Raw genomic sequence first — 14,436 nt, 5'->3', positions numbered from 1 at the left:
ACTGAAGCAGTGGAAGATATGGCTGTTTCTGTGCGCGTATTACCTGCAAGGCTTTCGTAAGCTGAGCACATCATAAGGATGCGATTCGTTTTGCGTTCGCTTTGAATGCACTGCGAGTTTCGGGATTTTCCATACTCACCAGGCTGTGTGCTGGTTTGGGTATTGGACAAGACATTGCTGGTCTGGGTCGACAAAATGCTTGTCGATACCAGTGTACTCGTGACCGGGATGCTTGACGTTGCTGCCACATTGCTCGTCGAAGTAATCGTTCCGGTCGTCGTTGAGGTGACTGTGATTGTTTCCTGGTACGTGATTGCCTGCCGCTTATGTAGTTGTTGATCTGCAAAGTCGAGGGTGAGAGCTGGATTATCGCCTTCGAGGATCCCGGCGTCCGCATGGTTACTGTTGAGGTCGTCGAAATACACTGAAGCGGCCGTAAAGCAGGACGTGAAAAGAAAAGCAGCCGTCAAGACGTTAATGCTGCACATCGCAGCCGTAAGGTGATGCTCATATCTCAGCCAGCGCTGAGGCAGCGACTTGCTGAGAGTATCCACGTCGCAGGCTTGAGATGAAAACAACGGCAAGAAGCATGTTGCTCAGACAAGTCATAGTGTTTACCAAGGGGTGCCGTGGCCATGCCGTCGGATTTGATATGCGCGCATATCGCGGCTCATCCATACTGTTGGATCCTAGGGATGGAGTCTCTCCAACGATTTCCAGAAAGTCACTTCGATCATGCTCGATGTATCTGAACCACGCGGTACGTTCAACGCATCCGGCCATTCAGCATGGGGAAAGCAAATGCACATCATGAAAGCAACTTACAATCGAAGCCTCGAGGCTTCAATCACACGTGTGCCTCACGCCGCTGAGATCCCGCGTCGCATTCCCACTTCTGCGCATATTCCGTTCTTCTCGGGAGGACCAGGAATGTAGCCCGCGAGGACGGAGAGGCCACGCAAAGTCTGAAGTGGCCAATTGGTTGGTCGAAGAGCGTCGCAGATTCATTTCCTCGTCAATCTGTTGGCTCGTTAATAGCGTTGACATCTCCGTGCTATCGGATAGCGAGGCTCCCCACGGGGAAGCCATGCAAGCATTCTGGCTTTGATTCGGGCAAGACCATGAGTTCGAAGATATGTCAAGGTATTTCATGTTCTTAAGATGGCGGTGATACGTTCTAATATATATCTCAACCTTGCAGAGTCGACAATGCCCCTCCATTGGCTGGGATCGCAGCGCCTGGATCACTGTCAGCCCTCTCCGAGACGACATCTTCACTAGACCGTTCGAAGGAGTGTACTCACCGATAACCCACGAAGCATCCGGACTAGCAATAAAAGCCACGATGCTCGCCACCTCACTCGCCTCGGCATGTCTCTTCAACATACTCAAGTCCTTCGTCATTGACTCAAACTCCGGCCCAAACGCGTCCAGCGACTTCTGCAAACCATCCGTCTTTGTAGCGCCTACCGAGACCGAGTTGACCGTAATTCCATACTCCGGTCCCCACGCCACCGCCAAGTTCTTGCTCACGCATTCCAGAGCGGCTTTCGCAGCTGCGTATGCAATTACGTATTCGCCTGTCGGCGCCTTTGCCGCGGCGGACGAGATCATGACGATGCGGCCGCCGCGAGGCATCTTGAGGACGGCGTTGCGGGCGAGGTCGAGCGAAGAGAAGGCGTTCCCGGTCATGGTGTCGTCCCACTCCTGGCGTGACAATTTTGATGCGGGTGTTACCTTGTCGCCCTCAGAATTGGTGGCGTTGGCGACGACGATGTCGACGTGGTCCACGCCCAGGCCTGACAGGGTTTCGTCGACGATATGAGCACCAAAGTTCTCTTCGAGGACACTGGCGGAGAATGCATGGGTCTTGATATTGGGCGAGATCTTGTGGATGGTTGCAAGAGTCTCGTCAGCCTTGGTCCTGTTGGTGCTATAGCTGATAGCGAGGTGCGAGCAGCCTTGCTCGGCAAGCTTGATCGCTATAGCTGATCCGAGACCTCGTCCACCGCCAGTAACGACGGCAACCTTGCCCTTGAGAGGTGCTGGTATCTGCTCCATGGTCGTTGCTGATTGATCGCCGTCAAGTTGTCAAGATTTAGTCGTCTAGTCACAGAGGAAGTAATGCTTCTGCCCAGCTTGCTCCTCCGTGATTGCGAGAGAGACCGAGGGAGCTTTCTTTATAGCCAGCGACGGATCCTGGCCAATTCATCCCGCGTGCTGGTTGTCAATCAGGGTTCGCAGCCTAATCCGATTTTACCACCTACCTGTACGGGAGACGGACGCCTGTATGTAGCACGAAAGTAAGCAGCGTGTACGCGCCAGGTAACTTGTGCGAGTACGCGGACCCAAGGCTGCCGGGGTACCGCACTCTCAAAGTGGAGGAAAATTAGCGCTCGCTTTTTGCACGACTGCTTCTCAGCCTCGCACTCTACTTCGGTGTTTGTAAGATCTGCGTCGATACGTCCATTCCTGGTAATAAATGTATACCTGACCCGTCGATGGATTCTGACCGCATTCCTCTATCATCTGTTATCGTAAGCGCGGTACTCGCGTTGCTGCACCGAACGCGAAGGCTGAATTGGAGGAGCAATAGAGCCACGGATGTGGGTCGTTCGGCTTGACTCCTGCTCCGTTCGGCTCAAAGCATGGGCGAGATGCGAAGTTGTCGCAGGACCTCTTGATGGCCTACATTGCCTCGCTGATGGCTTGCTTCGCCTGCTGGCTTGTGACAAGAGCTTCGACTGGACTCATCCCAGATCGATGCGAAGGGCGCATTCTCGGGAAATCGAACATGCCAACGCCATCGCATCTCTTTACCACCTGGAGCATGAAGAACCCTGGAGATCCATTACGAACGCGAGCCGAAGTCGGTTACGGCGTACCTCGCTGGATGTCTTTGAGCCGCGAAAAGGAATGCATGGATCGAACACGCTCTCGATTGTGTCGTACCTCAGTCAAGCAGATAGTTGATGGAATTCCAGGAGATTGCTCGCTGGGGTGGTCGGCTACAGTCACACTAGAGACAGTCTGGCGGCTCGACTGCAAGCATCGGTTAGATCGATCGCCTGCTTAGGCCATGCTGGTGATCTCACCGAGTGGTCAGCCAGCCAGCTTGTCCATCCGTCTTGTGCTTGGGTGGGTGCGAAAAAGCAATGACCGGAGCAGCGAAAGCCTCAGACAGCGGCGTTGCATGGACCACCATCACATGACATGGTAGTTCACCAGCCCAGCCCAGAACTTCTCAAACTGAGGCCTGTCCATCCATACCCACTCCTGCACTCCACTGTCGTATATCTCAATCTTCAAAGCTCCCTCAGGCAACACCACTCCTTCTATGCAGGGCCATCGCCGGTCCCAGCTCCAGAAACTTCTTTTCAACCTCAGATCTGTCAGCCGTGCTGCTCTTTCGGGGCCCAGCTGCTCCAAAAAAGTGCGAAGAAGCGGGATCGACGCCACGCGGAATGTTGACCCGCGATAGAAGAATGGAAGTATCTCTGCGCGGAAAGACCGACAAGCGAGGGCGACAGGCGGTTCAGGGACCTTGGTGTCCTTCGAAAGTTCTATGCCCCTTGAGTCGTCAAGGACCAGTTCGTAGATGTAGAGTTTGAGCTCTGACGGTAATTGGAAAAACGGCGGCGACATGTTGTAGAAATCTTGATCTGGTTCGTAGCTCGCTGTATTCACGAACTTGCGAGCAGTAACTGTCGTCAAAGATTGCCCGGACGCCGACGAAAGATGCGGCGAAGGCAAGATCGATGTATGTCGAGAGATCTCCTAGATATGTACCTCGTCGTTCGTGGAAACGTCACGAAGAAGTGGACTCTCGGATGAACTGCACCAAGGGGATCCTTGGTCGGATAAAACACCAATTCAGATTCCTTGAGGGTTTCAGTACCCATCCTAACTCTGTCCTTTCGACGCCAAACACCTTCGCTGGTTGGGTATCATGTTAGGTCATCATTCGTTTCCTGCGAAGCCTCACGTAACCGGCTTACGCTGCTCGCTTGAAGCCTCAAGCACCATATCATCCCAGAGTCTTCATTTTCTTCTTCTTGCCCTTCTCGCCGCCTTTCTGATTCTTTTGAAAGTTCCTCCAACTTCCGATTCGCTGGTCTCGCGTCTTCTCCCATTCCTGCTCATGCTCACGCTTTCGCTTGCGCTCAGCTATCTCTTCTTCTTCCTTTTGCTGCTGACGACCCTCCTCACGCATCTGAGCTTTGAGTTGTCTCTGTTTACGAGCTTCGTTGTCCGCCAGCACGAATTTGACCTTGTCCTTCCAGGCTTTCATAAAGTCTACGTCGGGGTCTTTCACTTCGTCGCTGTCGGTTGTAAGCTTCCTCTCGCGAATGAGGAGCATGCGGGCGTCGGCGATGGCTTCGTCAAGGATAGGGCGCTTCTTCTCGTCGAGGAGTGCTTGGTAGGCTTTGGCGAGGCGGTCGAAGGCTTCTTGGGCGTACGGGTTCGTGGATTTGTCAGGATGGATGAGGAGCGACTTCTTGCGATAGGTTTTCTTGATGTCGTCGTCTGGTACACCGGGCTGCAGGTCGAGCACATCGTAGGAATTCGCGCGAAATGCTTTCATGATCCGATCGATCTCGCTGTCCTGCCATAAAATGAGTATACAGACATAGCATGCTATTCGCCGAGTACACTGCGTACCTTATCGAACTCTTTGCTCTCCTTCTCCAGGTTGGCCAGGAAGGCTGCATCTTCTTTCTCCTGCTCCTTGCTGAGCTTCTCAAGATCTTTCTCGGGTTCGGCCATCTTGGGACAGGTGGGAATGGACGTGTGTTGGTGTAGAGGAGAATGTCAAGCAAGTTGAAGCTTGATGATCGATGTCACGCGAGTCATGTCGATCACTAGCGCCAACTCTAAATATTGCGGAGAACTTTTGGGATCTTCGACTCGGAACTTTTTGCATGTGAACTTCTGGCTTCACATACCATGGACTAAGAATACACCACAGCCACGATGGCTCCCCAAATTACCGGTCGCGTGAAGCCGACGAAGATCAAGAAGCAGGTTCGAGGCCAGAAGAGAAAGCGGGACGATGTCGATGTCGAAAAGCTGCAAGAGGCAGTTGAACAGCTCGATACCAAAACGAAATACGAGTCTTTTAACGATCTTCCTCTCTCTGAACCGACAAAGGCCGGCTTGAAGTCTGCAGCATACAGCACCCTCACAGACATCCAGTCGAAGGCTATACCGCTTGCGCTCAAAGGTTCAGATATTCTGGGCGCCGCGAAGACAGGAAGTGGAAAGACTCTGGCTTTTCTGATCCCAGTCTTGGAGAACCTATACCGAGCGCAATGCACTGGTCCCGATGCTGGCCTCGGTGCCATGATAATCACCCCAACCCGTGAACTGGCCATCCAGATCTTCGAGGTCATGAGAAAAGTTGGTGGGAAGGGACATTTGTTCGCCGCCGGGTTGGTGATTGGAGGCAAAAGTTTGCGTGAAGAGCAGGATGCGTTGACGAGGATGAACATCGTGGTGTGTACACCTGGCAGAATACTGCAACATTTGTCGCAGACGGCACTGTTCAACGTGGACAACCTAAGGATGCTAGTGCTGGACGAGGCAGATCGCATTCTGGACATGGGCTTTCAGAAAGATGTGGATGCTATTGTCGACTACCTGCCGACAGAGAGACAAACAATGCTGTTCAGTGCGACTCAAACGAAGAGAGTATCTGATCTGGCCAGACTGTCATTGAAGGAGCCCGAATACGTATCAGTTCACGAGGCCGCGCAGAGCGCTACACCCAAAACATTGCAGCAGAACTATGTGATAACACCTCTGCCAGAAAAGCTGGACGCGCTTTGGTCGTTTATACAATCGGCAAAGAAGTCCAAAATACTTGTATTTCTCTCGTCAGGCAAGCAGGTCAGGTTTGTCTACGAAGCTTTTCGCCAAATGCAGCCTGGTATTCCTCTCATCCATCTTCACGGACGACAGAAGCAGACTGCTCGACTGGAGATTACTCAAAAGTTCTCGAATGCGAAGTATAGCTGCCTTTTCGCTACAGACGTCGTTGCTCGTGGTCTGGATTTCCCAGCGGTCGATTGGGTTGTGCAGGTTGACTGCCCAGAAGATGCGGACACTTACATTCACCGAGTAGGACGGACTGCACGTTATGAGCGAGACGGACGTGCAGTGATCTTTCTGGATCCAAGCGAGGAGGAAGGAATGCTCACTCGCCTTGAGCAGAAAAAGGTGCCCGTCGAGAAAATCAATATTCGGACGAACAAGAAACAAAGCATCAAAGATCAACTACAGAACATGTGCTTCAAGGACCCCCAACTGAAGTACCTTGGTCAGAAAGCATTCGCAAGTTACGTACGGAGTTTGCACATCCAGAAAGATAAAGAAGTTTTCAAATTGGAGAAGTACCCACTGGAGGAGTTCGCGGCGAGTCTCGGCTTGCCGGGTGCGCCACGAATCAAATTCCTGAAGGCAGACCCAGAAGAGATCAAACGAAAGAAGAATGCATCAAGGCAGGCGGCGGTATCAGAGTCTGAGGAGGAAGATGACGACGAAGATGAAGAAGCTGACAAAACAAAGAACAAGAAGAACGGCGTGCGCACGAAGTACGATCGAATGTTCGAAAGGAAGAACCAGGACATTCTTGCAGATCATTATGCGAAGATGGTTCGACACGATGACGAGAAGGACGATATCGACCTCAACCGCTTGGACGGCGAACAAGAAGCCGATGATGATCTATTTGATGTCAAACGCGTGATACCCGCCGATGAAGGAGTCCCCAATTTCGACATCTCAGCCAAAGATGCCGCCGATGCTCAAGCAGCTGGATTGAAAGCAGTGGCAATTCCTGGAGCAAAGGATCCCATCATTCTGGACTCCAAGCGGCGCGAGAAGCTTCTCAAGTCGAAGAAGAAGCTGCTCAAGCTCAAGGATAAGGGCTCGAAGATCATATACGATGATGAGTGTAACGCGCACGAAATCTACGAGCTCGAAGATGAAGCAGACTTCCGCGCGAGAGGCGAAGCTGAGGCACAGAGGAGGAAGTTTCTCGAGGAGGAGGCCGAGCGTGTCAAGATGGCTGATATCTCCGACAAAGCTCTGGCCAAGGAGAAGAAGAAGGCGAAGAGAGAAAAGAAGAAAGAACGGGAGAGGGCTGAGGCTGCAGGGGAAGACGGCGTGCAGTTGGAGGGCGAGGAAGATGGCTTTGAAAACTTCAAGCGGGATGCTGCAGGTCTTGGCTACAGCGACGAGGAGGATAGTGAAGTGGAAGAGAAGCCGTCGAAGAAGCAGAAGAAGTGGTTCCAAGAAGATGGCAAGAGGAAGGATTTGCATGAAGAGAAGGAGATTGAGACTCTCGGTGATCTCGAGGCTGAAGCAGCGAAGTTGCTGGGTTCATAGTAGTGCCGACCACTATGCGCATCATATTTGCTGGTAGGCAATTCGTGTCATTACTTTGATCATACTCTGTCTCAATCCGTTCCTGCAAAGCAAAGTCCCCCTCACATTATTCGTCCACCCCCGCCCCCTCCCCGGGAGCGGGGTGCCCAAGCTCCAACCTCACCTCACCTCAGCTTTCCCACCGAACCATCAACACGAGAACAATCTTCAGACAACCCCATCTAAAGCAAAGCACAATGGCCTCCAAACACCTCACCCAAGCCTCTATCTTCCTCGCCCCAGCCACCTCCCTCTTCATGGCCGGCTACTCCTTCGCGGCCTCCCAAAACACCCTCCCGCACCTGTTCGCCCTCCGGCCGCAAACCAGCATTCCCATCTTCACGCGCGTCTTCCACGACGGCGGCAAAATCGCCATCCCCGCATCCCTCATCTCCGGGCTCATGTCGCTGTACGTCGCGTTGTGGTGCACGTCGTCCCGGCAGAGGGTGCTGTTTACGCTGGCGGGGTTATGCGCGTGGGCGACGGCGCCTTGGACGGGGTTTGTGATGTGGCCTGGCATTAAGAGGTTGATGGAGATGGAGGGGGATGAGAGGGCGATGGAGAAGAGTGAGCAAACGTTGGAGCATGTGCAGTTGTTGAGGGCGTGGGTGAGGGGGAATTGGGTGCGGACGGGGGCGTATGCGGTTAGTGGGGGGTTAGGACTTTGGGCGGCGGTTTGGGGGTGAAAACAGATGGGAATGTTTCTTGAAGAATCGTAATGAAGACTTCTTGATGAGGTGGCCTGCTTGAAGACTATCCGTTACTTTGCATCAGCCACCCGCGGACGCCTCCCTCTCTGCATGCTCCTCATCCACATGCTATCCGGCCCGCATATTCCTACGTCCTTCGCATTCGGACGCCCAATGCTCTTCGATTTCATAATTGGGGCATTCTCCCCGACCACATTCGCAAAGCTCGAAAACGAAATAGTTCGTCTTGAAAACCCCGCGCCCCAGACTGATGCTGTTCTGCTCCCGCAAATCAGCGCTCGTGGAAAGGGCTTTTCGGAATGCGTATTTGCGTTCAGTCGCTTCTGAATACAGCGCTTCAATCGCCGGTAGAGCGCCGAATGTGAGCGAGCCGGACCTGTAGTCACCGCGAATGTCCGCCACCTTGGCTTGATGCTTGGCAGTGAGCGATTTCAGCCACCGGCTGGTAACAGAAAAGCAGCCGTAGTCTGCATCGCTGATCTTGAAGACGGACGTCGCGTAGTAGTGCTCCGCGATCTTCTCACGAGTAGCTCGATTGAAGTGGAGTTGCCATGGGGGCGTGTAACTGGTGGTGTTGATGGTGACTTCGCCCGGCTTGATGAAGAGGACGTGGTCGAGAATCTCATCTTGCACCTCCTGCGATGTTGTGTTAGCTCAAGCAGCACTTCCACTTCGCAAAGCGGACGCACCTGTGGTAGCGCTTGGATACGACGATCCAGTTCCTCGTCGGCGGACATGTTCACGGTTGGACCTTCGCACTTTGATGTTGAGGTCGAAGATGACGGACAAGCGGAGGTCGAAAAGTGCCAGCGAAGCGAACTTTAATGGTGGCGCCAAGGCGCTAGCTTCACTTTCACATGCGCTCATCAACCTGCCTTGTGATTGAAGTGGAATGCATGTCTTCAAGTGGCTTTTGCTCACAGGAAATCTTTGTTCGAGCTATTTTCAAGCAAGCAGCGATACAAAGACGAATCTGGTACTCTCGTTCTCGTTCCACGACAGTGATCTGATCGGTGAAAATACATTGTCAAACAGCAATAAAGTTGTACCATTTGGTCAGATAGAACAGACTGATACAAGTCGAATGGCGCGTGGGCCTCCATGGATTTTCGCAGCTACTTGTCTTTTGAGGATGTGCGATCCAGACTGACTTGCTCTCGAACCTCATCTCCTGGTCTGCCTGGCCAGGCTGATATCCCCTCTTCTTTTCAAAGTTCCTTCACCTCCTGCAACACCTTTTCCCAGCTCAAAAGTCCCAGCTCAAGCCAACTTTGCTATGTAGAAGGAAGATATTATGGTCGTTTCTCAAGCGCCAGATCACTCTAATCTTTGCGGCGACAGATCTCTCGCGACATGCGGATATCTCCTCCTCGTTCATGTCAAGACTCGTTTGTCCTGTTGCGAAGCCCACCCAGATGCGCTCAACTGTGTTGTAGAATTTCTCGTGAAGCAAGCTGACAAGCCATCGGACATACAGCCCATCGGATTCTCGGCCTCGTTGGTCAAGTTTGAAAGTCGTGCAGGCGTAGTACGCTTCGATGGCTTCGTTCGGATCGAGTGGTGCGGTTGATCTGGAGTTGCGGTGGTGGACGGTAGTGCTTGTTGGTTGCCACGGTTCCGGACGGCATGGTAAGGTAGTAGTCGAGAATCTCGTCTTGTCACTCCTGCGTCGACAAGTCAACATGTGCGATTTGGATTTGGCGGCAATGATGATGCTCACCTGCGGCAGACGCTGGATGCGATGCTCAAGCTCGACTTCGAGCGTCATGGCTGGACGGTGTGTTGTGATTTGGGTATGTCAGGTGCAGAAGCAGGAAGAGACTTGGAAGCCGAGCAAACAAGCAAGAGTCCCAAACACGCCAAGACGCTAGCTGCGTCATCACATGCGGTGGACACGGAACAGGAAGGAGCTTTACATTCGGTGGAATGAGAATGATAAGGACGTAAGGCAAATTCGCGGAAACGCAAGGTCATGGCCTGTGCTTCCATTCCGTAGTTTTCTAGCATGAACCAAGTCTTTCCTGTGTCCGAGACGCACCCCAGGCGACGGAAAAACACTCTTGCCTAGACATCCTCCTGCCACGTAGTTGCTATTCGCACACACCCATTCGCTGCTGTATCTAGCACGCCTCAGATGCTACACCTTCACCAGTTTCCTCCCCAGCTGGGATTTGAGCCACCAACGGGTATTCAGTCACAGGGAAGGCAGCCCACGGTGATGATTTCGGTCTCTTTGCCACAGCTCTTCATAAAAGCCAAGCTGAGCTTGAAGTTGTTCTTGTTGAGATTTAATGAGTGATTTTTCGTCAAATCCTCATAGATGCGGCTAGCGATTTTTCGTCCGCTGCGTTAGTAGTGTCCATTCCTAGCAGCAAAAACTAGAACACGCAGCTAGAAGTAAGCAGTGTCTATAACAAGTAAGTAACCTAACTAATGGACCTTATATCTTCTAATTAATAAGTAATATAACAATTGCTTAATAACTGCTTAATAAGTAAATAATTGCTTAATAAGTAAATAATTAATTAATTAACTACTAGCTAGTATTAGAATTAGTATATTAATTCTAGAATCTTACTTAGTACTAGTACTAAGCTTAAGCTCTTAGTTAGAGATTATTAAAGAAAAAGAGTTAATAGACTACTAATAATCTAGTAAAGTAGAAGTTTAGATATAATTATAAACTAAATAGTAAGATTAAATAGTAAGATTAAATAGTAAGTTAAATACTATTATATAAACTAAAATATTATTTCTATATAATAAAGAAGATTTGTTCCTTATTTAAGTAGTCTAAGTAGTTAAAGTACTTCATTAAACTTTAGCTTCTAATACTTAGTTTAAATTATATACTAGACTATACTAGTAGAATATATCTATAGTAGATATTAACTAAAATAATAAACTTAGTAATTTAGAATAGAGCTATTTCTATATATTTAATCTTCTCTTTTTAAACGCTATTTATTAAATATTTAATATTACTATAGCTATATATCTTCTTATTAGTATTTTAATACTATAACTAGAGTATATATAATACTATAAAGAGCTATTATTAAATAGAAAAATAGATTAATATAAAAAGTTAAAGTATATTTTATTCTTTTATAATATAAAATAAATTAAAGAAGTTTATAAATTACTATAGTTTTAGTATTTAAAATATCTTTCTAAAATATAAGATTTTTTAACTATATATATAAGTCTATATTATTAGTATAGACTAGTAGTTATTTTAAATTTATTATACTATAAATAATAAATAAAATAAACTTTTTAATAGTAGCTTTATTCTTTTAATACTTTATATTATTTATATATTAATAAGTAATATTTAGTATTACTATAAATAGCTTAAAAATACTTTATAGAAAATATATATTTTACTTTATTTAGATATTTTATATAAGTAAAGTAGTACTATAGAAGCTTTAAAGTAAATATACTTACTTTAATAGCTTTTCTACTTTATTTTTTATTATTTAGAAAGTTTAATATTAATATAATAGAGAGTTATAGTTATATATAGAACTCTAATAATCTAGTACTAGATTAAATATAGAATAAATATAAAGAAGAGTTATAGTAATATATAGAACTCTATTAATCTATCGCCTAATTAATAAAGAATAAACTCCTACCTTCTCTATCTTTATATACTACGAGCGTAATATACGTCTATATACGTTACGTAGATAGGTACTTACCTAACTCCTTAGTATCCCTATTCTAGGATCTTTAATAATTACCTCCTTCTCTTAAGAAGAGCTATTCCTAGCTCGATTTATAGTAAAGAACTCTAGTACGTTTAATATTTAAATTATAGGTAAACTATAAGAGGAGAAATATCTAGGAATATAGCCTATTAAAACTATAACTCTAGATTAGGTAATTTTTAAAGGGTACTATTTTTCTAAGTATATATATTCTATACGTCTTATATATATATTATATAGAAGGCTAGTTAAAAGTAGAGCTAAGTTCTAGGATTTAGGAGAAGTTCTAGCTCCTTCCTTTTTAGGTAATTATATAAAAGCTATAGTAAAGATATATATTTAACTAGGAATTTTCCTACTCTAGTAAATAGGGGTAATAGCCTAGTTAATAAGTATTTAAATTAAATATAAAAAGCGTTCTTTCCTAATCTAAATTCTAGCTTATTAATATTAATTATATTACTTAGAGTAATATAGCTATATAAAACTCTAGATATAGTATCGAGTACTTTTTATATTTAATATATACTCGAACTTCTTATAAACTAGTATAGTAGTAAGAACTTTACTAATACTATTAATATAGTTAAGTATAAAAGTACTACTACGCTCTCTATACTACTACTACTATCCTCTTACTATACTATACAGCTCCTATACTACTAGCGTTACCTCTACTATCTCTCTAATAGTAAGTATCCTCTTCCTCTTATATAAGATTCTTAGCTAACTTATATTCTAGCTAGCGTTATACCTTAGTATAGTACTATCTTTAGATAGCTTATAAAGAAGTATAACTACTATAGTAAGAATAGTTACTTTTACTTTAAAGTAACTTCTACTAATATAAAAGCTTACTAAGGTCGCGTTATATCTATACGTAACGCGCTTATAGCCTTATATAAAGAGAATACTAAGGTAGAGGATACTAATAATCCTCTCTATAGTAATAATAATAGTATATAGCCCTTTATTTACTTCTTATATCGTTCTTAGCTAACTTATATACTAGTCGCCGATACTTAAGCTAAGCTCTAAGTTACTATTACTACTATTAAGGCTAGCTTATGCTAGCTAGCTTCTAGTAATTTAGCGAAGCTAATTACTCCTTAGTCTATAAGTAGTCGCTTTATAAACGTCCTTAGTAAGAGCGAGAGTAAGAAGATTACCTACCTCTATAGTATCGCTACGTCTTTAGCTAGCTTTACTAAGTTTAGTTATTAGGTATATACTCTATTTAAGTTATATATAAGTCTCCTACTAATAAATTTTATAGTATATAGCTATAAATAATATAGATACTCCTACTATTTAGATAGTTATAGCTAAGATTAACAAGGAGCGTAAGGTCTTAGATTTTAATAAGTAGGTAGTTTATATATAGTTCTTCTATAGAACGCGTACGTACTCTTATTAGGCGTCTTTATAACGTCGCTTTAGATAGTAAAAATCGAGAGAGGTTTTTTAAAAGTTGTTAAGTTCTCCTTCTTTTCTTTTTTCTTATTTATCTTATATAATTCTCTTTTATCTAGTATACTTTAATTTCTATAGTCTTCTTCTTCTTCCTAGCTATTATATTCTTCTAACTATCTCTTCTACTTTACTAAATACTATTAAGTTCCTTTTCTTTTTTTATATCTAGTACTCTTTCTACTTCCTACTCGCTCTTTTTATCTACTAGTAGTATACTATCTATTTACTTTACTTTAGAACCTTTCTAAGGTTCTAATAAGGAGATATATAAAATATTATAAATCTTTATATTTACTAGTAGCGCTAGGTAGTATACTTACTTTCTAATAGTATCTAGTATCTTATATAGCCTAAAGTATTTTATACTAAGTTTCTTTTTTAGAACTATAAGGTAGAGGTTCTTTATACTTAAAAGTACTTAATCTCTAACTCTATATTTCTATACCTTATATTTCTTATTATAGTACTTAGCCTATATATTAGCTACGATCTTCTAGCGATCTATAAGCGTCTTTTATAGAGTTTTTATTTTCTCTACTAGCTCTTAGGCTACTAGTACCTCCTTTTAGATAGTTTTATCTTAAGACCTTATAGGAGCTATATATAGCTATAGGTTCTAGCCTATTATAGCGTAGAAGGGACTTATATAAAGAGTAGTATATTTACTATTATTATAAGTAAATTCGGCCTATAGTAGTAGTATCGCTATGAAGGAATACTAAGAGATATTTAGAAACCTAAGAGGGACCGAGGTAAACCTTCCCCACGTAATAGTACACGTAATTCCCTAGTGCGTATTTTATACTCGCCGTATACGAGGATAGAGAAGGTAGAAGTTTGTTCTACGCTCAACCTAGTGCTAGGTTGATTAGAGTTCTATATATTACTATAACACCCTATTACAGTTTAAACTTCTCTACCCTACGGTCGTAATCTATAGAACTTAAAAAACGACGATAGTTGACCTCGCTAGCGCGACGTAGGCGCCTCCTCCTAGCGTTACCTCCCTATCTCCTAACGATTAGTTCGAGTAGAACCCTTAGCCTAATATTACCGCCGAAATCGAGAACTTACGACGGGAAAGAGACGAATTACTCCTTCGCGAG

The 14,436-nt window shown here is 45.4% G+C and overlaps 6 protein-coding genes across 6 annotated transcripts; 2 read left to right on the top strand and 4 right to left on the bottom strand.

The window, feature by feature from the left end:
- Window positions 1-1,189: 1,189 nt before the first annotated feature.
- On the bottom strand, window positions 1,190-2,061 carry M409DRAFT_24668 (uncharacterized protein; the record flags this gene model as incomplete). Its single annotated transcript, XM_033807336.1, has 2 exons — window positions 1,190-1,239; window positions 1,305-2,061. 2 exons carry the CDS (start codon window positions 2,059-2,061, stop codon window positions 1,190-1,192), a joined length of 807 nt encoding a protein of 268 aa, XP_033665652.1.
- Window positions 2,062-3,204: 1,143 nt separating this feature from the next.
- M409DRAFT_24667 (uncharacterized protein) lies at window positions 3,205-3,645 on the bottom strand (the record flags this gene model as incomplete). The annotated part of the gene is made up of 1 exon (XM_033807335.1): window positions 3,205-3,645. One exon carries the CDS (start codon window positions 3,643-3,645, stop codon window positions 3,205-3,207), a length of 441 nt encoding a protein of 146 aa, XP_033665651.1.
- A 382-nt stretch (window positions 3,646-4,027) lies between these two features.
- M409DRAFT_24666 (uncharacterized protein) lies at window positions 4,028-4,767 on the bottom strand (the record flags this gene model as incomplete). Its single annotated transcript, XM_033807334.1, has 2 exons — window positions 4,028-4,606; window positions 4,663-4,767. 2 exons carry the CDS (start codon window positions 4,765-4,767, stop codon window positions 4,028-4,030), a joined length of 684 nt encoding a protein of 227 aa, XP_033665650.1.
- Window positions 4,768-4,974: 207 nt separating this feature from the next.
- On the top strand, window positions 4,975-7,389 carry M409DRAFT_36998 (uncharacterized protein; the record flags this gene model as incomplete). Its single annotated transcript, XM_033810653.1, has 1 exon — window positions 4,975-7,389. The coding sequence occupies one exon, from the start codon at window positions 4,975-4,977 to the stop codon at window positions 7,387-7,389; it is 2,415 nt and encodes an 804-aa protein (XP_033665649.1).
- Window positions 7,390-7,625: 236 nt separating this feature from the next.
- Window positions 7,626-8,114, top strand: M409DRAFT_24664 (uncharacterized protein; the record flags this gene model as incomplete). Its single annotated transcript, XM_033807333.1, has 1 exon — window positions 7,626-8,114. One exon carries the CDS (start codon window positions 7,626-7,628, stop codon window positions 8,112-8,114), a length of 489 nt encoding a protein of 162 aa, XP_033665648.1.
- A 132-nt stretch (window positions 8,115-8,246) lies between these two features.
- On the bottom strand, window positions 8,247-8,875 carry M409DRAFT_24663 (uncharacterized protein; the record flags this gene model as incomplete). The annotated part of the gene is made up of 2 exons (XM_033807332.1): window positions 8,247-8,774; window positions 8,828-8,875. 2 exons carry the CDS (start codon window positions 8,873-8,875, stop codon window positions 8,247-8,249), a joined length of 576 nt encoding a protein of 191 aa, XP_033665647.1.
- Window positions 8,876-14,436: the final 5,561 nt, after the last annotated feature.

The sequence above is a fragment of the Zasmidium cellare genome, assembly GCF_010093935.1.
Source record: "Zasmidium cellare ATCC 36951 unplaced genomic scaffold M409scaffold_24, whole genome shotgun sequence".
NCBI classification, from domain to species: domain Eukaryota; kingdom Fungi; phylum Ascomycota; class Dothideomycetes; order Mycosphaerellales; family Mycosphaerellaceae; genus Zasmidium; species Zasmidium cellare.
The sequence above is the reverse complement of the archived record's forward strand: the minus strand, read 5'-3'. Positions and strand labels throughout refer to the sequence as shown.